Source organism: Muscardinus avellanarius, assembly GCF_963383645.1.
Source record: "Muscardinus avellanarius genome assembly, chromosome: 18".
Taxonomy (NCBI): Eukaryota; Metazoa; Chordata; class Mammalia; order Rodentia; family Gliridae; genus Muscardinus; species Muscardinus avellanarius.
This window is the reverse complement of record NC_137804.1, coordinates 47084799-47112077: the sequence shown is the minus strand read 5'-3', so window position 1 is coordinate 47112077 and position 27279 is coordinate 47084799. Positions and strand designations below refer to the sequence as shown.

At 43.6% G+C, this 27279-nt stretch overlaps 1 protein-coding gene across 1 annotated transcript; it reads left to right on the top strand.

The window, feature by feature from the left end:
* On the top strand, nt 1–27279 carry LOC308276717 (vomeronasal type-2 receptor 116-like; the record flags this gene model as incomplete). The annotated part of the gene is made up of 9 exons (XM_080715542.1): nt 1–66; nt 6283–6391; nt 10411–10566; nt 10874–11099; nt 13238–13529; nt 19124–19930; nt 21753–21980; nt 23257–23380; nt 26327–27279. 9 exons carry the CDS (start codon nt 1–3, stop codon nt 27277–27279), a joined length of 2961 nt encoding a protein of 986 aa, XP_080571668.1.

The window sequence follows — 27279 nt, the reverse complement described above, 5'->3', positions numbered from 1 at the left end:
ATGCCCGCCCTCCACATGTACACAGCAAGGGGCTGTTCCCAGATACAACCTACCAAGTCCCATCAGGTGGGCGGAACACTTCCTGCACATGGAATGCCCTGTTTTCCTGGTTGTCTACCATCCATCCCTTTCCCCCTAGGATAAAGTATGACCATGGTCACACCTTGCTTGGTCCACCCAATGCACTCAATCAGTGGGTTGGTGGGCCGAGGGAGGATGCTCTGGGTTCCAGACTGGGTTCTCTCTATCACCAGCCAGGGAACTCAGGCAAGCAACCCAAGTGCACTTTACCAGTTCTCTCACAGGTGAAGTGGAGATAATATAGCAATGGCCAGGCATGGGGCCGCAGCCTGGAATCCCAGGACTGGGGATGCTGAGGCAAGAGGATACAGGTTTGTGGCCAGCCTCAGCTACTTAGAAAGCCCTCCACAACTTAGTGAGGTCCTATTTCCAAATAAAAGATAGAAGAAGCCTGCGGTAGGAGTACTCAGATGTAGAGTGTCTCTGAGTTAAATCCTTTGTACTGCCTCTTAAAATTATACACACAAATATAATAGAACTTAAGATTAAAATGAGTACTCCATAGTTAATATTGATAAGGTATTCCTGGCTTTCCATGAGAAGTACTATAGAAGTGTTTGACCATTTATTATCCATACATTAGAATACTTTGCTATGTCAAAATGATCCCTACAGACAAAGGAACAATTCACCTGAAAATACCTAACCCTATAGACACCTGATTACTGCATATCAGAATAAATAGACTTCTGTGAAGATGGTGACTGAGAAAAGCAGTGCTTATGAGTCTCACTGACACTCAATCTCCATTGCCTCAAAAACAATGCTTTACATACCCAGAAAGTACTATTAGTAGAGGAATAAAAACTATAAATACAAGGAACAGAGAAAAAGAAGACTAGAAGAACAACCAGAGAGCAGAAAAGAAACCTGTCCATCTTTTGGTGGTACTGGGGTTCCTGGAAACCCTTCTACTTCCGGGCTACACTCCCAGACCTATTTTTTTTACACTTTTTTAAAATTTGGAAACAGGGTCTTGCCGCCTCTACTTCCTTTTCCTCGGCATCTGCATGAAGATACTTCCACGCAAGAAACTGGCTAAGCTTAAAGAAAGCAGTGCTCCATGGGGAAGTGTTGTCTCTGGCCAAAGTACTCCCCCACTCTTAGATATTCTTTCATAAGTATTATTCTTTTGGTAATGATTCTTTTAACTTTCCACACGAATTGCTCCGGTGATGTAAGATCAGGACTGTGAGAGAAACTGAGTCCGTGGAAAATAAATTTTCTAGTAATTTGTCTAAGCCCCTAAACGCCCTTGGCTTTGCTCAAATGGTAATAAAATCTAGTTAGAATTTAGTTGCTGTGGAATCATTCCAGCTACAGCAGTTACAAACGCAGAATTCCTCTCCATCTCTGACCTTCATTCTAATCATTAACCTATAGTAAAAGCCTTAAGAGTCAGCTGAAGTCATTAGCCCTAAAAACTTGAAAGGGAGGCAACTGGTGCTTCTGTTTACCCCCTCTCTTTGTGATCCGGCCTAGATACAGAGAAGATAAAATTTGTGTGTGACTTCAAAGCAGCCTAGTTGATGAGCAGCCAATACTGCCCAACACAATAGAGCCAAAGGCTAGGAAGATTCTTGACCTTACACCCAGTATGTGCGCTGCCCGAAGACAGGGGGCGCCACGGGTGCCACGTGGTTAAGAAATGAATATGTCAGAACAAAGGACAGATATAATAAATGTGTGAGTGTGAAAGAAAGGAAATATGGTAAGAATAAGAAAGCATTTTTGTATGAAGAAGATTTATCCTAAGATTGTCCCAAATGGGAAAGAGAGAATCAGAGTAATCAGAAAAGAAAAGGAAGTTGCAGGGGTTTAATAGAAAAATGGATTATTAAAAGAGGAATAGGCTTCTAATAAGCCTATCATTTGAGGTGCTCAGCAGCTAGAGAAGTTCATCTGACAACTAAATCTAAAAACTTCATGTTACTTTTTGGTGTTTATCTGCTCAACTGTGTTGTGAGCTTGTTTAAGCTTTCAGACTTTGGATGGCAATGCAGACGAAACCTGGTAAACCTCCATTGCAGCCCCTTGGATCACCATATCTCCCCATGCCTGCCATATGGACTAAGCCCTAGGAATGGAAAGTTCCGAAAATAGTTAAAAGGAGATTTCATGAGAGGCTGTATTCTCCAAGCTCTGGGCGTGCCTGTGCCTTTTGGAATTTGCCCTTTGGAGCCGCCTGTCTGCAAGGACAGGGGGCTTAAGGGCAGGGGCCTGGATTTGGTCACAAGATCTGGAGCTAATCTTGAATGCCGGACTAGTGTCTTTTTATTTTGTTTACATGTCCTTTACTATTGTTTTGTGGTGACTACACTTCTTATTCTTATTCTTTATTTTTTTTTTACTATTAATCTCACTGGTGAAGGATATAAATTTTTCTGGGTTCTTATAATAAAGTGTCAATTACACAAGAGGCATTTGTCCATTTCAGATTTTTTCCTGGAGAGGAATCTCCACTTTTAGTGCCATGAACAGGAAAGGAGTTTATTTCATAAAAAGGGAAAAAATTGTTGCAGATAAGTGGCTGCAGAACTACAACCGAAACCTTTGTCCACCTTTCAGAGAAACTTCGTCCTGAGCAGACTCAGTGCCATATTCAGTGCCTGGTTGAGCCAGTCTGCCGCAGGGTCTCTTAAGACACTGGCTTCAAACCTGCACAATCCTCCTGTCTCTGCCTCCCAAGCGCAGGGATTACAGGCATGTGCCACCACATCCAGATACCTATCTACCTTTTGGTGGCAGGCGCTGTGCCAGCACCATCTTGCCTCAAAGCACCAGACTCCAGAGATAAAAAGGAAAACAAGAAGCTGAATTTAGCAGCTGCAGATCAGTCGATTGTAATTCATCAGTTCTTCCTGCACAAAGACAGACTAAAACTTTCAGCGGCCAATCCCACCATGCCCTCCAGGGATTCAGAGCGCAACTCAAAACTAGAAAAGAAATCTGCTAGCCTCATGGCCAAGGGCACTGTGGCAGTTCCATCTTGCCAGCAGTGGCTGAGTTCACCATGCCTGCCAGAGAGCTAGACCAGTGCGCACCAAAATCATAAGTGAAACTGTAGCCCCTGCTGGAGAACTCCCAGTACTGCACCCCCAGGGACTCGTGCAGCTTTGATAAACTCCCTGGTTCTGAGATCTTGCAGTTCAACCTAGTGAAGGAATAGTGGTGGCAGAGATTACCACATTCTAGTCAGTTTCCACAGGAAAACACCCAGCCTGGTGCCCCCAGCATCTCACACTGCAGCGACTAACTCCCTGGGTCTGAGACTTTGTGATATAACCCAGTGAAGGAGTAGTGGTGACTGACATTACCATACGCTCCAGAGATCCAGAGCACTTTAAATGAAGTTGTGGTAACTTGAAGAAGAACCCAGAGAAGTTGGAAGTGGGATCTGCTGTTGTGATCATATCAGAAGCTCAGACAGACTCAGGCTCTGATGAGTGGAAAGTGTGTGGGGACTCCTACGCTTAACACTAAACCCAATGAGTAGGGAACACCACAGACCTCCCTATTGTGGTGAGCAGGGAGAAGTCAGACAAGCCAAGCTCTGGCTGTGGAGAACTGAGACTCCTACATTGAGTTTGGTCTCAGAGGCATACGCTACCAATAGAGGCAGGGAGAGAACTAGACTCCAAATCTGTGGAAAGTGTGGAAGGTGACCTTTGCTCAATATTAAATGCAGCCCCATTGATACTGACCATCTGAATAGACTGAGAAGACTCAGAGAACCAGACTCAGAGAGGGAAAGGTGCCCGTAGCACTCGGTAACTACACAGAGAGAGACTGCAGAGGATCTATCTGCTGAATAGTCATTTATCTATAGAGTCACACTAATTTGTTGTTGGGGTTGTTTTAGTTTTTTCACTCTTTTTTTGTGTGTGACAGTGTATGCCTGGCTGTTTTTGGTTTTTGTTTGTTTGTTTGTTTTTATGGGTTTTATTGTTTTTTTCTTTAACTCTCTTCCCAAACCCTCTCCCAAGCTTCTTTCCTTGTATATACGTACTCTCTTCTCTCTATCCCTTTTCTATATTTCTTCTTCTTTTTATCTCTCCCTTGTCTTGTATTAAATTCACTTCATATCACTATACCAGAAACTCTGCATTGGCTACTAGAATACGCCTACCTTTTTTCTATCTGTCATCTCTGGTATATACTACCTTACCAAACTCATATACTCATACTATTCAACCCTGAGACCATATGCTGTTCTTCCATTTACTGCTTCACTTCCCTCCTTACTCAGCCTTCACAGTTGAATACAACTTGCCCTTGGATATACCAGCTGACACCTATAGAATGAGAGAAATCTACCAAAAGCAACAGGTACAAACTTGTGAAATCATGGAAAGGAGGAACTACAGTGGAGCAATGAGCTCCCACAACTCCACAATAACAGAACCTGATAACCCAGAAATGCAAAGATCCCCAGAAGATCAAATCAGGAATGTAACTGTAGAAATAATACAGGATTGTTAAAAAGAATCTAGAGTCTGAAAGAAATAAAGGATGCAATCATTGAAGTAAAGGCATCAATTCAAACTATAAACAATCGATTAGATCACATGGAGAATAGAATCTCACTCCTAGAAGATGATCACTCTAAAAATGAACACATAGTTTATAACTTAGAAAAAACAATTGGACAGCAGGAATTGGACATACATTCAGAGCACTTTAATTAATTAAAAAATAATATGATAGGAACAAACAGGGAGTGGGGGGAAATGAAACAAGTCCAGGAAAGGAAGAGAAGATTCAGGAGTTGATAGAGCAGTTTGTAATCCTGAGGAACCTCAGGCAGGGACAAGAGTAGGACCGTAGTTGTTGCTGGACAGTAGTGGCACACAGGGGTGGGCTGCTCTGGTGTGAGCAAAGTGCCCCATGCCACTCATAGGAAGGCAGGTATCTTCCTAGGACTTCATGGGTACTGCCCAGCATCTTGGCAAGCACCTCCGGTCTCAACCAACACCACAGAGCCCTGTCAGTAGTCACAAATGTATTGATGACATGTGTCCATCAGAGAAGAGGAGACAGTTCCTGACCCAGGGGGTCTGTTATCAACTGTGGCACAGATGTGATGGTCTGAGCCCTAGGCTGACCATCCAGACAAGTTTCTGAAGTTATATGCTGGCAAACATAAACAAATTGTTTATGAGTTTCTCAAGTTGTTTGAGCTATTTGCTGGCATGTGTAAACAAGTTGTTTATGAGTTTCTAGAATTGTTTTATAACCCATACTCTATACATATATACATATACATATATACATATATAACCTTTGGCCAGCATTGAAAAATTTCTCTGGTAATGATTTCCAAAAAATGTGAATGGCAGGCAGAGTCTGGGCACTGCATAGGCACTCATACAGGGAGAGGCAGCAGCTTGGCCTGGTACACTTCAGAGCTCCAGTCCCCTCTGCCCTTTGTCCTAATGATAGCCATAGTAAGAATGTAGAGACAATTATAGCCTTTAGCCTTAAAAATACACAGAGGAGATAAGTGCCTCTGTTTATCTCCTCTTCTTTGTGATTCAGCCCTTAATCAAAGCACCTATAGTTGTTGGACAATTCATACTGCTGTGATTAAAAAAAAAAGATGTCTGGGTGTGGTGGTGCATGCTTGTAATCCCAAGCTGAGATGGGAGGATTGCAGTTTTCAGAGAGCTGCAGCTACATAGTAAGGCCCTCTGCAACTTAGTGAGACCCTGTTTCAAAGAATAAAAGGAAAAAGGCAGGGGGCATGGCTCAGAGGTCAAATGCACTTGGGTTCCATCCCCAGACCCTCAGAATACAACAAGAACAAAAAAAGATGGATCATTAACCTTTGCATTTAGTAGGTGCACTGCCAGAGAAGAGAAGGCACCAGCTGCCTAAGAAATAAGTTACTACTCATTGCTTTATTAACACATATAATAACATCCTAATTAAAAATAAACAACCAAAAAACTAACCCTGTATTGAAGGGCTGGGGAAGGAGAGGTGGGCAGAGATTCATTTGGGGACTCTCCAGTGTGTCTGCCAGGCACACTGTTTTGTTTTTCTTTCCTTTCTATTTTCTACTGACTTTGTAATAAAAATTTGTGGCAGCTACACTGAGTTGTCTATTAGTTTTAATTTCCTAGTTCAATGTATCTCTTTGAATGGAGGAAAGAGCCCACAGTGCCATTACAACTGTAACACCTTCATGTGTTTGCTCAGTGCCATGCATGTTGTGATGCAGGTGGTTATGTATCTACTGGGCAGGGCTGGGAAGAGCCACAGAAGGCAGAGCCCACCACAAGGGGAAAGGAAGAGACGTTCCCAGGAAGTGAGCATCCCCCATCCCACCAACTTGAGTGCACAGAGTTGCAGAGGGATGCTGGGTCAGCATAGAATTCCTTTTGTTTGAGATATTTAAGACCATATAAGCATGAGGACTTAGTACAGATTTATGAGGGAGACTAGGTCAGGGTACAACCCTGGCTCTCCGCTGGAGGAGGAGGACATGCAGGGAAAATCTCCATTCTGTTCTTCCCTGGAATGTTGCAGATATCATAGCTATTTCTTCAGGGTGGTGTTGAGGTTGTGACTGATGTTAAGGAGACACAGGAGTATTAGAAATTAGTATTTTATGTTTAGCTCTTCAGTTCATTTTGAGTCAAGTTATGCATATGATAAAAGGTAAAGGTTCACTGTGGAACTTAATATTCAGCTGGGGGATGTGTTGATTAAAGGTAAGAAATTTTTTTAAACAAAATTTTTATTGAGCATAAATGGTATACATTTAAACTATATTTGGTGCCCTCTCCCCCCGCCCCCATTTTCCTTTCCCCCCTCCCACCAATGGTTGTTCAGGATAACCATGTCATATTCATAATTTTACACATATTCAGATGTAGACCCTCATTAAAGAAATTTTTATTTAAAATTTTGGTGCAAAATTTCAGTTAGATAAGAAGAAATGAGTCCAAGAGATGGGTTGTACATCCCAGTCACTACAGTTAAAAACAATATAAACACTTTGACAAAGTGGTGCATGTCTATTATTCCAGTCCTTGGGAGGCTGAGATAAGAGGATCATAAGATTGAGGATAGCCTCAGCATCTTAGCCAGGCCTTCAGCAACTTTATGAGACCCTATTTCAAAATAAAAATATTGCAAATGTAATTCAGAGTTAGAGTACCCAGTACCAAGGAAAAAAAATCCCCAGAAAAAAAACAAAACAAACAAAACCAATACACAAAAAAATGAAGGCATGTGAGCTGTATCACACTGAACCTCATTGTAGTGTAAAATTGCAATTATGACCTTAGCAAATCATTCAAGTTAAAAAGCGATCTATTGTCTTCTTGAAAAGTACCAACCAAGCAGACCTTAAGTGTTCTCACCATAGAAAGGGAATGGTATGTGAGGTCTCCAGCAATTCTACAATATACACCTGCAGATACCAGCTACAGCCACGCCCTCTCGGCAACTGCATGTAAATTATTCATGCAGTCCATAGGCAAGATCTCAAAGTGAGAAATAGCCCCGAGAGAAGGTGTGGTCGCTGGCCGAAAGTACTCTCCACTTTTAGATATTCTTTCATAACTATTATTCTTTTAATAATGATTCTTTTAACTCTCCACATGAATTCTAGATCAGGACTGTAAGAGAAACTGAGTCCGTGGAAAATAAAATTTCTGGTAATTTGTCCAAACCTCTAAATGTCCTTGGCTTTGTTCAAATGGTAATAGAACTTAGTTAGAAATTAGATGCAGTGGTAGCATTCCATTCAGTAATTACAAACGCAGATTTCCTCTCAATCTTTGACCTTCAACCTAATCAATAACTAACCTAGAGGGGGAGGTGACCCGATGCCTCTATTTACCTCTCTTTGTGATCCTGCCCATATATGGGAAGACAAACATTGGGTGCAGCATCAAAGCAACCCAGTTTATGAGCAACTAATACTGCCCAATACAATGGAGCTGAAGGCTAGAAAGATTCTTGACCTTTACACCCAGTATGAGCCCTGCCCAAGATGGGAGGGGCACCACGTGGCCAAGGAAAGGATATTGCAAAGGGTCTGAGACAGGAATATGGATTATTTTTAAGATGAATAGGTTTCTAATAAGCCTATCGTTTGGGGAAAAGTGTTTCACAGCTAAGGAAGTATATCTGACAACTAAATCTAAAAACTACATGGTATTTTTGGTGTTTGTCTGCCAAACTGTGTTGTGAGTTTGCTTAAGTTTTCAGATTTTAGAAGGTAAGACGGCAACACCTGAGAAAACTCTATCACATCCACCTGAATCACCACATCTCCCCATGCCTGCCATACGGACTGAGCCCAAAAGATGGAAATTTCCAAGAAAGTTAAAGAGGCCTCCTTGGGCGTGCCCGTTTTTTCTGGGAGATTGCCCTTTGGAACTGCTTGTCTGCAAGATCCGGGAGAAGATCCGGAGTTAATCTCTTGAAAGCCTAAAGCCCAGACCAGTTTTTTTTACCTTTGTTTACATGTTATTCACTATTGTTTCACAGTGATTGCATTCACCTCCTTTTCTCTTATTATTAACTTTACTGGTAAAGGGTATAAATTTTTGGGGGTTCTTGTAATAAAGTGTCATTAGCTCAAGAAGCTTTTGTCCATATCAGATTCTTTCCAGAAAGTGCTGCCAGTAGGAACTTAAAGAAATTTAGTTCCTAGAAGGGAAAGAATCACTGCAGATAAGAGGCTGCAGTACGTCACCCTATCCTTCCCCATCTTTTCTGAGATTCTCGATCGCGAGTGGACTCGCGCCCCATTTGGACTGAGCAAGGTTTGCAGCATACACCTGTATCAAAAAGTCTAGCCTTGTGTGGTGGCATGCTTGTAATCCCAGCATTTGGGAGGCTGAGACAGGAGGATTGTGGTTTGCAGACAGCCTCAGCTACTTAGTGAAGCCCTTTGCAACTCTGTAATATTCTGTTTCAAAATAAAGAATGAAAAATAGAATCCAGGATGTGAATCAGAGGTAAAATGCCCCTGGGTTTCATTTCCAGCACCTGAGTAAATTCTCAAACAGCATAAGCAGTATGCATTTTATGACTATTAATTTTTTATAAAATTAAAAATAGGAAAACGGTGTAGAGAAGGCTTTTTACAAAGAGTGGTAGAAAAAAATCAAGATGCAGCACTAGATGAATATGAGGTAAAGATCTGAGTTTTCAGTCTTGACTTGTTAACCCACCCAATGCTGGTTTTTGGTTCCATTCCCCAGTGGGCAAAGACAGAGCTTCAGGCTAAGGAAAGAGGTTTTTCTGTGAAGGGTTGGGGTGGGGTGACCGAACGGTCTTCTTTGGAGCACAGACTCCTTTTTTTTTTTTCTTCCAGAAATGGGGATGGAGCCCAGGGGCATCCTATTTTTTGATTCTTTATTTTGAAACAGGATATCACTGAGTTGCAAAAAGCTTCACTAAGTAGCTGAGGCTGTCTGCAAACCACAATCCTCCTATCTCAGCCTCCCAAATGCTGGGATTACAAGTGTGCACCACCACACCCAGCTCACACCCTCCTTATTAGCAAACCACAAAGCCCACCTCTTCCAGGAGGATCCTGCAGCCCTGGGAGTGATGCTGGTCACAGGGTCAATGCGCCTTCCCTGAGCAGCACAGGAGAATTCCCCGGCTGACCTCACTCCTCACATTCTTGACCAAGCTTCCAAGTGATGAAATTTTGCTACTGGGATTGTGTTGACTCCTACACCACCTCCTTTTTGGAAATTTGTGTTTTTTGGTATACTTTTATTGATGTGTAATTATACATTATAGTGAGATTCAAAGTGATCCCTACATTCTTACACACATCTCTAGGTGTGCTCCCTCCTTACACACCTGCCCAGCCCCTTTCTGCTCCATACATGTCAGAGAGACTGGTGGGGAATCCTTCTTCAACAGACAGAGCATGATGTGGTCTGTTTCCTTCTTCTGTCCTCCTCTTTCCCTTCCCCTCTCCTTCCCCAATCCCTCCCACTGCTCTCCTGGCCTCTTTCCTCATTCAGCTGAAGTTCCTTTTCTCTCTAGCACCCACATAAGATAGGAAACCTATGACCTTTGTCTTTATTAGATGGGTCAGTCTCACTTAGCATACTGTACTCTATCTAGTTCCATCCATCATCTGCAAATGACATAACTACTCTTTTTTAAGGCTGAGTAAAATTCCACTGTGTGCCTATACCACATTATATATTTATTCATTCATTTGTCAATGAACGCCTAGGTTGTTGTGAATTGTGCTGAATAATGATGGGTGTGCATGACTCACTATAGGATTCTAACTTCAGTTCCTTCAACACCAACTCCTGCTCACCCCGTCCTGTCCCTCAGGGCAGTGGACTGACAACAAGTCTAAACTTCTGGACTCTCAGCAACTCAGGGCTGCTGTGGTCCCCCGAGCCTCAATGAACCATGATGAAATCATGGCGGGCGTGGAGAAGCTGAGGAACAAACATGTTTTTGCAAAGTGTTTTCATCAGGATGGAGGTGACAGGTGCAGAGCCCCGGGCAGTGGGTCCCTGAGCTCCTGGATGGATAGCAGAGCCATGAAATGACTGGGTGCTGGAGCTGCTGTGACCACAGCCAGATGCCTCAGGTCTCAGCTCCATGACTTTCTTGATGCCCCCTTTCCTTTTCCCTGTGTCTCTGCTGGGAAGCCCATCTGAACACTTTGCACAAGTCCAGGACATCCAGTGACAGGAAGAAGCCATTGTGCCTGCACAGATGACACATGGATCCTGATCCTCACCTGAGCAGCTCAGCCTGAACGCCAGACTGTCTCTGTTTTGGGCAGAGCCTGAGATGTCCTTCTCTCTGTTTCTCTTCTTTCTGCTCCTGCAGCCCTTGCACACATCCTGGAATGATGGTTACTTTGTCTGTCACGATGACCTGAAGCCAAATATCCAGAAAGAAGGAGACCTCGTGCTGGGAACATTTTTCTTCCTTTATGTCACAAATATGGTGTCACCTGTGGTCCGGCAATCTTTCTTAGTGAAATCAGAGCCTATACGACCTTTACTGTAAGTTTCACTCTTTACCCAAATGTTATGCGTGGCCATGACTGTTTGATTTTCTTTGTGTTTAATTTCTCTGCTATGGCACTGGGGATGGCCCCAGGGACATTCTGCCTCTGAGAGACATCCTAAGCCTTTTTATTTTCTTTTGTTTTATTTATGTATTTTTTGGCATGGGTGATAAAACCCAAGGACTACCTACCCCTAAGCTGTACGCCAAGACCTATTTTCTCCTTTTTATGGAAACAGGGTCTCACTAAGTTGCAGAGGACCTCACTAAGTAGCTGAGGCTGGCTATGAACCTGTGATCCTCCTTTCTCTGCCTCCGAATTACTGAGATTACAAGTGTGCACCACAGATTGGCACAGTGTTTCCACAGATTGCACCCAGGCTTAACGGGCCCCGGTGCCCCGCACATTCTGCAGAAAGTTCATTGGATCTGGACTCTATACAAGGTGTCTGCATGGGTCTCTAATGACTGATTTACCACACTGACCAACACAGATTGTCAGTATGGGGCTGAACCAGGGAGCGCAACTCCATTGAGCTACATCCCAGGCACTTTTAGTGTATGTGTATCTATGTATGTATTTATGTATTGTATGTATTGTAGTACCAGGTTAGAACCCAGGGACATTCTACCTCCCAGATAAACCCCTGGCCCTATTTTTTATTCTTTCTTTTGAAACAGGGTCTCACTGATTTGCAAAGGGCCTCACTAAGTAGCTGAGGCTGTCCCCAAACCATGATCCTCCAGTCTCAGCTTCCCAAATGCTGGGATTACAATGCACCACCACGTACTTGTTTTGTAAAAATCAAACCAAAACAAAACAAAAAACCCCAAGAAACCACCAAAAACAAGAACAACTTCTGCAATTTAGAAAATGTATTTTTGGAAAAATAAATTTAAATTTAAAAAGCTGAGATGTTGCTCTAGGGAGAATGCCCCTGGACTTGATCTCCAGGACCCAAAGAAAAATAAAATTAAAAAAAGCTTAGATGTAGGGTGCCTCTGGGTTCAATTAAAACACACACACACACACACACACACACACACACACACACACACACACACGGAGCAGAAGTTTTTTATGTATTCTTTCAGAAATATAAGTCTTTGACAGGGAGCTCTAAAATTCAAGAACTTCACTTTTGGTAAATTTAGGTATAAAAATATCTAAGAGGAGACAGAGGAGAGAGGAGGAAGGATCAAGGGGCATTCTCTACAGAGAAAGAAAGTCCAGGAACACAAGGTGAACACATTGAAAGCTATGAAAATAAATTAGGGGTCCTGAACAAAGTGTTCATGTTGAAAGAAAACACGATGACCGGCCAGCTTTAATAAGTGACCGTAGAGTAGAGTAGTAACTTCTCCTCAAGGATGAGCTGAACAGAATCCCTCTGGGAGCCCTGGAGAAAGAGGAAACTGCCCCCAAAGCTTTGTTCAGCAGGCAGGGCAGAGGCTGGCTAAGGATTTCTGAACACAGAGAGAACCAGCACTGCTGTGTCTTGGTTCTGCTCTAAGAGGAAAAGGAGGACAGGTTTGTCTGAGCTGGCCACTTGGTTCATGGCTGTAATCTCAGCACTTGGGAGACAACACAGGAGGATCGTAGGTTCAATGCAGACCCCTGCAACTTACTGATATTCTCAGAACCCTAGTGAGACCCAGTTTCAAAAAAATATTATGTGGAGAGGGTGTGGCTCAGCAGTAGAGAGCCTGGGTTCTGCCCCGGGTTCAATCCTCAGTGTCATAAAACAAGAGGGTTTATGAAGAAGGGTATGAGCCACGTTCACTCATTTTTCTAAGAATGTCCTGCTCCTGTTGTACCCATGAATGCACCTCAAATTTTAGAAACTTCAGCTAAGTGGTCCAGTTGACAGTTACTGCATCCAGCACATCTCCACCTCAGCCCACTCCAAATGCCCCACAAATCTCTCAGTGTTTAGGACACAGTTTGCTTCCCAAGAGGCCAAGAGTCATTCCAAGGTCACCAGAGCCCTGGGAACCTTACTCACACAGGGTCCACAGGCCAAGGAACCTCTGAAGAGCATCCTGGGTTTAGCCTGTCTGGTGCTGATGCTGCTCAGGACTCACCCCTGAGCCTCCTGATGTCACCATCTCCCTTATCTGATCCTCTGTCCAGGTGGCATTGGAAGAACTACCAACACGTGCTGGCCTTTTACTTCACAGTGGAGGAGATCAACAGGGACCCCCACCTGCTCCCCAACCTGACCCTGGGGTTCCAGCTCTACAATATCTTCCCTGGTGAACGCAGGACACTGGAAGACACTCTAATGTGGCTGTCGGGAGGCGATGCGGTTCTCCCTAACTACCAGTGCAAGACCAAGTACAGCCCTGTTGCTGCCATCGCAGGAACCTCGCCAGCATTTTCAGCTGAGATTGAAACCCTGTTGGAGCTCTACAGAACCCCTCAGGTAAGTGGGCCAAGCATTCTGTAGAGAATGTGCAGATTTCCCCTAGTGCTGGGCCCTAATGTGTGATCAAGAGACAGTGGAATTTGAGTGTCTATCAATCATGAGGGTTCAGGTGATCGGGTCTCAGTGAATTCCCAAACTCTTGAGAATATCAGCAGTGTGAGAAGAAAAATGAAGAAGGGGCTCTGGAGATTAAGCATCTAACTAAGCAGGACGTGGAGCTCACCTGTAATCTCAGTACTTGTGAGGCCGAGAGAGAAGGATCACAGTCAGAGTTGGAATGACCCTGAGCTCAATCCTCAATGCAAAAATAAAAAAATAATACCAGTATCAACCATCATATTCATCTCACATTCACTGGGAGTTTGACTCCCCATGGCTTACATCTGTGGGCCTCCTAGGAGATGTCCACAGCATAGAGACTGCCCACTAGGACATGACCAACTCAGAGGCCTCCTGGCACCAGTGACTGTCACGTGTAGGGAGAGCAGCCCCTGGAGATCTGGCTGGCATCTGGAGCAATGATGAGGTCCATTGTGGCTCCAGGGATCCCAAGGAGAGCGGAGGATCAGAGACACCATCTTGGGGCTTACCCACAGCCTCTGCCCAGCCTGCCCTGCTCATGTTCATCCAAGCAGATCTCTTGAGAGCCCACCCAGTGACATTCCCACCAAAGTATATGATTTGGAATTCACTGTTAAGCACCCAGCCAGCTGGAGAAGTGGTTATGGCTGAATGAAAGGGTTCTGGGGTGTGGTCTTGGGAACTGTATCTGTCCCTGGCCCTCCCTGTCCCACTTGCTGCTTTCCCCTGCCATGAGCTGTGAGCTCTCTATCCCTCTGCCATTCATGCCACCAAAGTCTCTGCCTTGGAGATATCTGACCATGGATAGAAGAACAGAAACTCCAGAACTTGTAAATCCATGAGCACAATAAACTTTTCCTCATCTCAGCTGTTCTTGACAGGTGCTTTGGTCAGAGTGATGACAGAGCTGAGGAATCAGACCTCCCCACGTCACTGCTTCTTTGCAGGAAGATCTGGAAACACTTCTAACAATCAGGATGGTGTCACTGCCAAACACAGGCAGCAGCTTAGCAGCATTGTGTTTAGGAAGAAATAAGTTTTAGAGAATCAGAGAGGGTAAATTATAGTAATCCTCTAGATGACCTCAGTCCCTGTGTTCATAACTGAAGTCCAGACTACCAGGAGGTCAGTGTAGTAAGAAGACACTTCATCATCAGTGTGCGCAGGCAGCATGGATCACTGGTGCTGGCTCTGCTCCACAGGAGTGAAATACAACCTGCTACCTCCATGCTGCACCACGTCAGACCTCCTTATTCCCAGGCAGGAGGTGAAAGCAGTTGTCAGTATCACCTTCTCCTTTCTTGCCTTTCTTATTTTGGTTTTGGGCATAGAAACTAGGGGCATTCTCCCTCTAAGTTATACCCCCAGACATATTTAATTTATTTTGAAACAGAGCCTAACTAAGTTGTCAAGCATGGCCTGGAACCTGTGATCCTCCTTTCTCAGTCAACACACTGCTGGGATTACAGTTGTGTGCCAGCATGCCTGAATCCTCTTGACTGTCTGAAGGTAAGTACAGTTAGAAAAAGTGTTCTGCATGCTCACAAAGGGAGAACAGGGTAACCTCTATAGGAGATTACCACTCCATATTTTCTCTCTCTCTCTCTCTCTGTCTTTCTGTTTCTCTGTCTATCTGTCTCTCTCTCCCAGAAAACTCCTTCTATTCCAGGACAAAGAAACTGCATTTTTTTGGTGGTACTGGGGTTCCTGGAAGCCCTACTAACTCTAGGGTACACTCCCAGACCTATTTTATACTTTTTATTTGGAAAAAGGGTCTCTTAAGCCAGTGTGGCTGGCTTCGAACTTGCGCGATTGTCCTGTCTCCGCCTCCCAAGCGCGGGGAATATTAGCATGGCTACCACGCCCAGCAGAACCTACATTTAAAAAATTTTTATTAAAAGCTGGTCGTGGTGGTGCATGCTTGTAATCCCCATGCTTGGGAAGAGGAGACAGGAGGATCGAGCAGGTTCGAAGCCAGCTGCGCTGGCTTAAGAGACCCTGTTTCCAAAAATAAGAAAATAGGTCTGGGAGTGTAGCCCAAGGTAGAAGGGCTTCCAGGAACCCCAGTACCACCAAAAAAGTTTTCTTATTGAAATTTTTTTTATTCTTTATGGCACTAGGGATGGAAACCAGGGCCATTCTACCTTTGAGTCACAACCCCAGCCCTATTTTTTATTCTTTATTTTGATACAGGGTCTCACTGAGTTGGAAAGGGCCTCCCTAAGTATCTGAGACTGGAAGCAAACCCAGATCCTTCTGTCTTTGACTCCCAAGTGCTGGCATTACAAGCATCTGCCGCCACGCAGGGCTTTTTTATTTTTCTTGAAACAGGGACTTGCTAAGTTGTTGCTTTGGCTTCCATTGTGGAGTCTTCCTGTCTGAGCCTCTCAAGTGCAGAGATCAGAGATGTACACTACTGTGCCTGGCTGAATAGCCCTGTTTAGTACAGAGTATTCTTTTTTTTAAGTTTGTGGAGATTCTTTTTTATTAAATTTTTTATTGGTGCACTGTATTCATACATCATAATGGGATAAAAAAAAACTTTTGTAGACATACATGCACACATCGCCCAATTAGCCCCCACCCGATCCCCACCCCATTCCCTCCCCATCCCTCCCTCCCATGCTTAGCTTAGTGATTGACATCTAGTATTATAGCAATTTATCCAAACTTAACAATGATAATCTCACATAACAGTTTCATTTGTCTGATACCAAGCTTTTGATGACTTAAAGATAACATTTCAATATTTCATTTTGCTTTCTTTCTTACCAGAGAATATTTTTTCTTTTTTTTTAGGTGAAACTATCATACATTGACTTATTTATTTTTCAGAAAAAATCTATCCTAATATGGAAAATGGACTCTAGATACCCAAAAAAATCTCAAAAAAGAACAAAGCTAGAAGATGTATATTTTCTGATTTCAAACAATGTAAGCTACAATAATTGAAACAGTGTAGTACTGTTATAAAAGCAGATATATAAACCATTGGAGTTAAATAAAAGCCTAGAGATGAATTCTTCCCTATATTGTCAAGTTATTTTTGACAAGTTTTACACAAACATTTAATGAAGGAAATAATAATCTTTTAACTAAATATTGTTGAAAAATAATAATTACATGAAAAGAATAAAATTGGACCCTTACCTAACACCATATACAAATATTAACTCAAAATAGATAAAAGACCTAAATATAAATCTTAAGACTATAAACTTTTAGAAGAAAATCTGGGTCATAAAACCTCACAACAGTGAAATTGGCAGTGATTTCTTGGATATTATTTCAATGGCACAGGCAACAGAAGGGTAAACAAACTCCCTAAAAAATAAAAGCATATCGTATATCCAAAGACAATGTAAACAGAGTTAAAAGTTATGGTAAAATGGGATAAAATATTTCCAAATGCTATATCTGATGGTATATTAATATTCCAACTAGAAATCCTAAAAATTAGCATCAATAAAACAAACAATATAGGTAAAAGACTAACATAAATAATGAATCTCCACAGATAACCAATCTTAGTTGTCTGTTGGATGGAAACTCTTGTTTCTCTGGTTCTGGTGTGTGTTACCTATTTCTTCTTTGTAGTTAATCTCTTTGGGTATTTTCTCTAGTGCTGGTTTTGAAGACATAAATTCCTTCAGTTTCTGTTTGTCATGGAAGCTTCTTATTTCTCCATCTAATTTGATAGAAAGTTTTGCTGGGTAGGAAATTTTTGGCTGGAAGTTATTTTCTTTCAGAGTATGGAATATGTTACTCCAAGCCCTTCTGGCTCTCATGACTTGGTTTGGGAAGTCTGGAGTGATTCTAATTGGTTTGCCTCTGAATGTCACTTGACCCTTTGTTTTTGTTGCCTTTAAGATTCTCTGCTTGGCTTCCACTTTGGTCATTTTGACAATTATGTGGCGTGGGGATCCTCTTCTCTGATCCTGTCTAAATGGAGTTCTATAAGTTTCCTGGACCTGTGTATCAACCTCTTGCTCTATGTTTGGAAAATTTTCTGTTATTACTTCCTTAAAGAGATTGTTGATCCCTTTGGTTTCACCTTCTTTTCCCTTCTCTCTTCCAATTATTCTTAGGTTAGCTCTCTTTAAATGGACCCATATTTCTTCAATGTCAGATTCTTGCTATCAGATTTTTTTTTCTAATTTAGAAACTATGCATTCATATTTGGAATGATCATCTTCTAAGAGCAAGATTCTATTCTCCATGTGGTCTAATTGGTTGTTTGTGCTTTGAATTGAGGACTTTACTTCATTAATTGCATCCTTTATCTCTTTTTGGTTCTCTCTGAATTCTTTTCGAAACACCTCTATTATTTCTATAGTTATTTTCCTGATTTGATCTTCTAGAAATCTTCGAATTTCTGTTTTATTGGGTTCTGATGTTGTGGGGTTGTGGGCATCAATTGCTCCATTGTAATTCTTCTTTCCCATGATTTTGGAAGTTTGTGCCTTCTCTGGGTTCTTCCCTTGGGTCACTACAACTTCACTTAAGGTGCTCTGGATCTCAAGTCTGTGGTATCTCAGTCAACACTACTCCTTTACTAGGTTGTATCGCAGAGTCTCAGACCCAGGGAGTCAAATGAGGCTGCTTTAGACCCTGGGGGGTGCCAGGTTTGGTGTTCTCCTATAGTGTGATATCTCTGCCACCACTACTCCCCCACTGGGTAAAGTCCCTGGGAGTGCAGTTCTGGGATTTCTTCTCTAGGGGCTGCAATTTAACTCACTGTTTTTTAGTGCACTGATGGAGTTGTAGTGGACTCCGTGAATTCGCTGCTGCTGCTGCTGCTGCTGCTGCCGGTGACAATATGGCGCCGCTGACATGCCCTCGGCCATCAGGCTGGCATATTTCTTCTCTGGTTTTGCGCTCTGCTGAGTCCCTGCAGGGTGTGCTGAGCCCAGACACTGGGAGCTTTCGATGCTCCCTGCACCGAAAAATCTGCCGAATTCTGCCCAGCTGTTCCGCAGTGACTCACCTTGGCATGCTGTCTGCCGCTCCTCTCTGGAACCTGGTGGGCTGTTGAGTGCATTGGTCTGGTTCCATCCAGTGAACTCGCCGCTGCCACCAGCAGTATGGCGCTGCTGCCTCATCCTCGGGCATGTGGCAGGCATATCTCCTCTGTGGCTCTGAGCTCTGTTCTGAGTCCCCCTCCTCTCTGGAGCCTGGTGCTGCAATGGAAGATGGTGCCCGCCACTCCGCGCCACAGCTCTGGCCGCAGCACTGCAGTCTGGTTTCTTTCTGGTGTCTTATTTTTCCAGCCCTCTTTTTCTCTGTCCCTTGTAATTACATTTGTGTTTCTCTGCTGATGGTGTTTTCTAGCTATGAAAGGAGCTGATTTTGTGGTAATAGAGATTGGTTGTTAGCGGGGCTCGTAAGCCCCACTTTTCTCCATCGCCATCTTCCCGGAAGTTCCTAGTACAGAGTATTCTAATTTGTTTATAAAGAGAGAAAACCCTGACTCCCTGTAACTCAGAATCATATTTTGTTTGCTTACTCAGGTCACGTATGGACCTTTTGATCCCATGCTAAGTGACAAAGACCAGTTCCCCTCACTCTACCAGATGGCCCCTGAGGACAGCTCTCTGGTCCATGCAATGGTGTCATTGCTGCTGCATTTTGGCTGGACGTGGGTGGCCATCTTAATATCTGATGACTTGAAAGGAGAACGGTTTCTTCAGCATCTGAATGTGGAAATGGTGAAGAATGATATCTGTGTGGCCTTAACAGAAAAGCTCCCTGCCTTGAAGACAATGTATCAACCAAGTGTAAATACTGTCCTGAACAGGCTCAGCCTTTTATCTGCAAATGTGCTTATACTCTACGGTGAAGCAGGGAGTCTCTTCATAGTAGAACACATGTCAGATTACTTCATAACAACGGGGAAGGTGTGGATCATGGCAGACAAGTGGCATATCACTGCGTTTGAGATTTTCCAAATGCTGCATTCCTTCCATGGAAGCTTCTCATTTTCACAACAAAAGCGGGAAATCCCTGGCTTCCAACACTTTCTAAAGACCATTGACCCTTCCCAGTACCCAGAAGACTTTTACTTCAGTAAATTATGGATTCTGTATTTTAACTGCTCACCTGCTGGTTCAGCATGTGGGAAGATTGGAGAGTGTGAACCACATACCTCCTTGGAGTCTTTGACAGGACTTATTGACATGATGACCTTATCTGACTTCAGCTATTTCCTCTATAATGCTGTGTATGCCGTGGCCCACGTCCTCCATGAGATGCTTGTGGAGAGAATAGCACAGGGATCTCCAGAGGATGCAGAGCAGCCCATACCCCCTCCATGGCAGGTAAGGCTTATCCAGGAGCAGGCCAGGGCTGAGCACCTGCTGGCACTCAAAGGTACCATAGTGCGGAGCGTGCTAACTGTGTTCTCATCTCTAGATTAGCAGGATCTGGCAAGAAGGAACATGGGCACCTTCACACTGGCTCTAGGTGTAGCTGGAACTGTTATCCATGTGGGGAGAATTCTGCTTCTGGGAGCTTCAATCTCAGAGTATTTAATTACAAACTGAACCAGGAAAGCATGTTCTATTGCAGAATAAAATACTATCAAATATGTGAACACAACTTGTAACTGACAGGGTGATTAAAATTGCTCCCATCAGCACTTTCTTGGAATGTGTCCAATGCTGAGAGCCATGGACTGAGTGCTCATGAGCGATTCTGGGTACTTTGCATGGATAAAGTGGACTCTACCCATTTAGACTCGATTACTCTATATCTCTATTGCATATAAAATGTCACTCTGGGAAATGAATTGTTTTAAGTTACCTCTTCCCCCACTTCCTCCTTCTCTTCCTCCTTCTTCTTCCTTATTGTTTTTGAGTGTGGACACCCTCAGTACTTTAAAATTTTCTTAAATGACTTTAAATTTTTATTATAATTTTGAGACACAGTTTCAAATTTTCTCAGAGCCTCACTCCGAAGCTGAGATGTACATTGAAGCTGAGATCCTCCTGTCTCAGCCTCCAAGTACTTGGTGACAGAAATGAGCCATTGAATCCAAATTAGACATCATTATTCTTCTAAAATCTATGAAAACCACCACAAGGTAGTCTGTGGCTCTCCTTTAAGTAGGAGACCTCGATTGGTGCCGATCATCTCAGACTGCCCTCCAGGTTTGAGAATGATTTGTGTGGATATGAAACCTGACTGATCTGAATCCATAGTCTACCTATGAAATACATTCATCATCTCATGCAGAATAGTCAACGTCACTAATCAGATTTTTTGAATATGTAAATAAATTTACTATGTCGACAAAGGCAAATATGTACAAAGCAATGTCAGAAAGTCATCCACCATCTATTCTCTGCTTTTCTATAATAATGTTTGATGTGCCCTTTGGCTCTTATTGGAAGTTGACACTTAGAAAAGTAGGTCACTGTGTCCAGGTGGATTCCAAAGGTGGAAGGGTCAATTATTTATTAAAAAAAAAACTGGGCAAGCAATTAAAGTTTAGGAATTTCCCACAATACAATGCTCTGGACACCAGACTCACAGATTAGCACACTCCATTCAAAACCTCCTTAGAATTGAGAGTTTTTTTCTAAGTTGGGGGACACCAATAGCTCCTTCCCTATTACAAGACAATAGCCTGGTCACTAATAAGGTCCAACAGCAGAGACAAAGGAGCCCGTGTTCTGCCTCCTTTAAACTTCACTGAGATAAAACTGATAAATACCGTCAATTGCACTTATTTAATCATTCTCTTTTGATGTTCACAAACCAGGCTGCTCTCCCCAGGATGCAGGCTCTGAAAAGCCCACCGCTGTTGTGTGTGGCCTTACTAAGTACAAAGATTGGCTTCCAAGCTGCTCCAAATAGACTTTGCTGGTCAAGGTTGTGGCAGAGCCTCTGCCAACACCACCCTTTTGGCCCACCCAGAGAATCCCTGGATTCCAGGGCTCCACCACTGTGCCCATGCGAGAACTCTTCCCCTCTCTTGAGCCCATTAGAAGGTGACCTCAAAACAAACACAACTAGAGCCTCTCTTCAGGAGGAAACCTGAGCCCAGGGAGGTGGGAAGAAGGACTGCCTAGGAATTAAGGGCTTTCCACCTTCCATTTGTATTCACACCTCATTGCCACATCATTGCCTGTCCTCCAGCTCCATCCACTCCTGAAGAAACTCCAGTTTACCAACAGTGCTGGGCAGCTCATATCCTTAGACAAGAATGGAAACCCCGGGGTCGTGTATGATATCCAGAATGCTGTGAATTTCCCTTCTGGCCTTGGGTTGCTGGTTAAAGTAGGGGAGTTTGCCTCTGGAAGTCCACTCCATCAAGGCTTGGTCATCAATGAAGAGATCATAGAGTGGCCTATTGGCTTCACACAGGTATGATGCTGTTTCCTTATTGTATAAACAAAGAGGAACATAAAGAGCCATTGCTTTTGCTGGGTGTGGTGTAACACCTCTGTCATCCTAGTAACTTGGGATGTTGAGACAGGAGAATTGCAGGTTTGAGGAAGGCTGAATAAGTAGTAAGACCCTCATCAACCTAGATAGACTCTGCTTCAGAAATAAAAAGAAAAGGGATTGGAACTAGGAACATTCTATCACTGACATAAACCTTGAGCTCTTTTTTTTTAATTGTGAAAACAGTATCTCACTAAGTTGCAGAGACTGGCCTTGACCTTGCAATTGTCCTGTGTCAGCCACCCAAGTACTGGAATTACAGGCGTGTGCCACCATGCCCAGCTCTACTCAGCACGTGAATGCATGGTAAGTTCATGTCCCCTTCCACAACTGGACATTTCCAGGACATTTTTAATACTTTTATCAGTTCATATTAATTATGCATCACAGTGAGTTTCAGTGTGATACAAGCGTGCATGCACACAGCCTGGTGTGTTTGTTTCAGCATCTCACCACCCTCGCTCCTCCTCTGTCCACATGCAAGATCCTGAAATTGGTAGTAATGCCTTCACCTATCACTGTAGTATTATTTGAACTGTTTTCTTTTGTTCTCCTCTTTCTCTGCCCCTCTTCCTCCCACAGTACCCTTCTTTCTTTCTATGGAAGTAGGTTTGTATAACAATAAATTGTGCACACAAAATTGTATTCCCATTATACACATAATTATAATTCTCAATAATTATATTCTTAATTATATTCTGATGCCTCACTTGGCCTCAGAAGCCCATAATATGTGGTATGTCATGCACTCTCTGAGATGCTCTGTAGGTATGAATTACAGATTAGATAGATGATAGAAAGATAGATAAGACCAACAGTCCCCTTCAAAGATGCAATCCTACATTATTCTCAGGCATACCAGTTGACAACCACACAGATTTTCATACTGAAAGGAGTTGGGTGATGAGGATAAATAAGAAGAGAATCCCGGGTTTGTGGCTGGTAACATCTGAACCCAACACAATCCTGCACCATCGTGATATTTGGTGACCACTTGAGATGGAGAGACAGCCGCTCAGTATAAGAGCTCAGAATCAGGTGTCCTTGTAGGATCCCCATGGTGACCTTTGGTGTCATGAGAGATGACCTTCTCTTCTAGGTCAAAGTTCTTTGTCATTTGGAGAGAGATTCTGACTCAGTGTTAAAGTAGATAATAACACAGCACACACTCTAACCATCACCTCATTTCCCTCAGACTCCTAGGTCTGTGTGCAGCCAGAGCTGTGGCCCAGGATTCAGGAGAATCCCCCAGGAAGGAAGACCAGTCTGCTGCTTTACTTGTGTTCTCTGCCCAGGGGGACACATTTCCAATAAAACAGGTAAAAGTTCACAGCCAGCCTACAGTAATCTTCTCTGTCACAGTTTCTCAGGGATAGAAGCCAAGGACACTGGCAGTGGACCACAGAGGCCATTGTACGCCATCCACCATTCTGTCTATAGATGCCTGCTGAGGTCACTGTCCACTTAATATGGCTGTGGCCTGGCACAGCTCAGCCTATGAGGTCAGCAGTGCTGTACAGTCCAGTCTGCCTTTGTTAGCCTCCAGTGCTGCCCCAGACAGTCTCCTGGGACCTCACAGTGGGCCAGGCTAAAGTCACCCATGGAATGCAAGATGAGCCATCCTCAAGGCTACCTGTGGGTACCCCGAAGGTGTAAACCCAATAGAAAGCCTGGGGCTCTTCATAGCAGGGGATACACACAGAGCAAGTGTGCACGAATTGTCATGGGAGGGTTTTAGTATATTGAACCAGGTTAAACACCATGCAAGGCCTGAGGACACATTCTTTACAGTGAACTCTGATCTTTGCAATACTATTATCTGATAGGGAAAAGATCCATTTAAGGTGTGAAGGCATGAGCTGAACATGGTGCCCATGCCTGTCATCCTAGTACTTGGGAGGCTGAGACAATAGGATTGCATGTTCGAGGCCAGGCTCAGCAACTTGACAAGATCCTCCACAACCCAGGGAGACCCTGTTCAATCAGGTTGATGGTGGAGCTCAGAGGTAGAATACCCGTGGATTAATACCCTGTGGAAATAGATAGATAAACAAATAAATAAATAAGATGAAGACATGATATTTTAAGAAAAGTAACAAAGTATTACGAGTATATGTAGTTTTCACACAAGTCATCAATTTAAGAAATTAAATAGATCAAAACATAATGTGTTAGCACCGGGTGTGGTGGCGCTTGCTTGTAATCCTCCTGCTTGGGAAGCGGAGACAGGAGGATTGTGCAGGTTCGAAGCCAGCCGCGCTGGCTTAAGAGACCCTGTTTCCAAATAAAAATATATTTTAAAATAGGTCTGGGAGTGTAGCCTGGAGGTAGAAGGGCTTCCAGGAACCCCAGTACCACCAAACAAACAAACAAACAAACATAATGTGTTACAGTGAAACACAGATTATTAAAAGACTAATTAAAAACTGCTCTCATCTTCCTAATTGTTCATAACAAACATATGATTTGAATGCATGCATAAGTACTATGTAATTCCCATCGTGTGTGTGTGTGTGTGTGTGTGTGTGTGTGTGTGTGTGTGTGTGGTACTAGGGATGAAACCCAAGGGCATTCTACCTCATAGCTATGCCCCCAGCCCATTTTTATTTTTATTTGAAATGGAGTCTCATTAAGTTGCTGAGGCTGAACTTGAGCCCCAAATCCTCCTGTCTTAGCTTTGAAAATACCAGGGTTGTGCCTGGCTCCCATGGTCTAAGCAGTAGTAACTACTTGAGTTCAATTGCTTGCTGAATAAAGTCAGGGAGGTATACATTAATGAAAAGACAATCTCTTTTCTTGTGCCAAATTTTTTGTATATTCAACATAGAAGGGAAGTAAAAAAGATACAGGACTGGGGGTCTGTAATACAATATTCACACACTTGGGTGTGCCTAGCATAAGACAGAAGTCCAAATTGCCTGCTTATGCTATGGAGAGGAGTGTCTCATGATAACCATGAGAGAGGATCACTCTGAATTATTTCAGAATCCTGTCCCCTTGCACAGATCTTCCCTTCATAAAATGACATTAATAAGCTGAGGCAGGAGCAGGAAAATTGCTGCCTGTTCTAACAAACAAAATAAACCCTTTGGTTCTGGAGGTAAATCTAGAGGTGTTCTACCTCCAAGCTACACTCACAGCCCTTTTAAATTTTTTATTTTGAAAGAGGGTGAGGCTAGTTAGCTGAGGTGTCACTAAGTTGCTCCAACCTGGGATCCTTCTGCCTTATCCTTCCAAATACTGGGATTACAGGCAGAAACAACATACCTGACTGAGAAATTATATTTAATCAAAATATAGACATCCTTGTTAATAAATGTATATCCCTTGACTGTTTTCTTGCAATAAGAGCAGATATTGGATGAGGCACAAAGTACTTTACATTATGCGAAACTCAAGATCCTTATAACCTTCCACTTCACTGCACAAATGGTTGCCAAACAATGCTCTCAGTTTTAAATGCATGTAAAAATATAAAAATACAACCTATTTTATTAATATTTTGATGTACATGCTCACTACTGAAAAAAACTTATTGAATTATAGCTGGGTGTTATGGCACACGCTTGAAATCTTAGCCACTGAGGGGGCTGTGGCAGGAGGATCACAGGTTTAAGGCCAGCCAGGGCAATTTAGCCAGAACTGATTTAAAATAAAAAAGAAAAGAGTCTGTGGGTGTAGCTCAGTGGCAGAGTACCATGGGGTTCAAACTTCTGTACAAAAATGTTAATTAAAAAATGGCAATTAAATTTCATTTGAAGTTGAAAACTTTTCAATTCAAAGTTTTCTCAATATTCTTATGCATACATTGACAAGAATCATCACAGAAAAATGCAGATGTAGGATGGTAACAAGACTGCTTCCAGCAGATACGAAGCTATATACTGAAATTAGTAGACATTAGGGTAAGTTAAAACACAGGAGGTCCTCTGAGGTGTAGGAGGTGATTTCTGGGTTGAGTATGTATCAGGAAAGCTTTCCCCTGAAGGCTCTGGGTCAGTGTGATAATCATTGAAGTCCTCATGTCATAAGAAGACCCAGGGTGATGGAGGGGATATGGTGACATCACTGAGCCATAGGAGGAGCCACCGAGACCCACAGTGAGCTCAGTGTCCCTGGGAGGGAGGGTTCAGCAAGAGAGAGGGGCTTCTCTTGGCCATCATGGGCAGCCTGTTCTCACAGTGACATTGCAGATGGGAGTGTGAACTTCAAGATTGCAAAAAGAACAAATTAACAAAAATGAACTGCTGATATTTCCTCTTCAGATACAGAGCAGTGCACCCAGTGCCCCCTGAACGAGTTCCCAAACACTGAGAGGAGCCGCTGCCTCCCCAAGGTGGTGTCCTTCCTGGCTTATGAGGAACCCCTGGGGACGGCTCTGGCCTGTGCTGCTCTGGGCTTCTCTTTGCTCTCAGCTGGGGTTCTTGGGGTCTTTGTGAAGCACAGAGACTCTGCCATTGTCAAGGCCAACAACCGCGCTCTCAGCTACGTCCTGCTCGTCTCCCTCGCCTTCTGCTTCCTCTGCTCCTTGCTCTTCATTGGCCGTCCCAACATGGCCACCTGCATCCTCCAGCAGATCACCTTTGGAGTCGGGTTCACTGTGGCTGTTTCCACTGTCTTGGCCAAAACTGTCACTGTGGTTCTGGCCTTCAAGGCCACTGGTCCTGGGAGGAGGATGAGGCAGCTCCTGGTGTCAGGGGCTCCTAATTTCATCATCCCCATCAGCTCCCTGATCCAAGTGATGCTCTGTGCCATCTGGCTGGGAACCTCTCCTCCCTTCATTGACACTGATGCACACTCTGAACACGGCCACATCTTCATCGTGTGCAACAAGGGCTCAGTCACCGCCTTCTACTGTGTCCTGGGATACCTGGGCTCCCTGGCCCTGGGCAGCTTCACTGTGGCTTTCCTGGCCAGGAACCTGCCTGACACCTTCAACGAAGCCAAGTTCCTGACCTTCAGCACACTGCTGTTCTGCAGTGTCTGGGTCACCTTCCTCCCTGTCTACCACAGCAGCAAGGGGAAGGCCATGGTGGCCGTGGAGGTCTTCTCCATCTTGGCCTCCAGTGCGGGGCTGCTGGGCTGCATCTTTGCCCCCAAGTGCTACATCATTCTCATAAGACCTGATAAGAACTCTCTGAAAGGTCTGAAGGACAGAAGTTCTAGGATAAATCCACATTCTGAGGGCTTGTCTCATAAATCATCGTCCAGGTTTTAA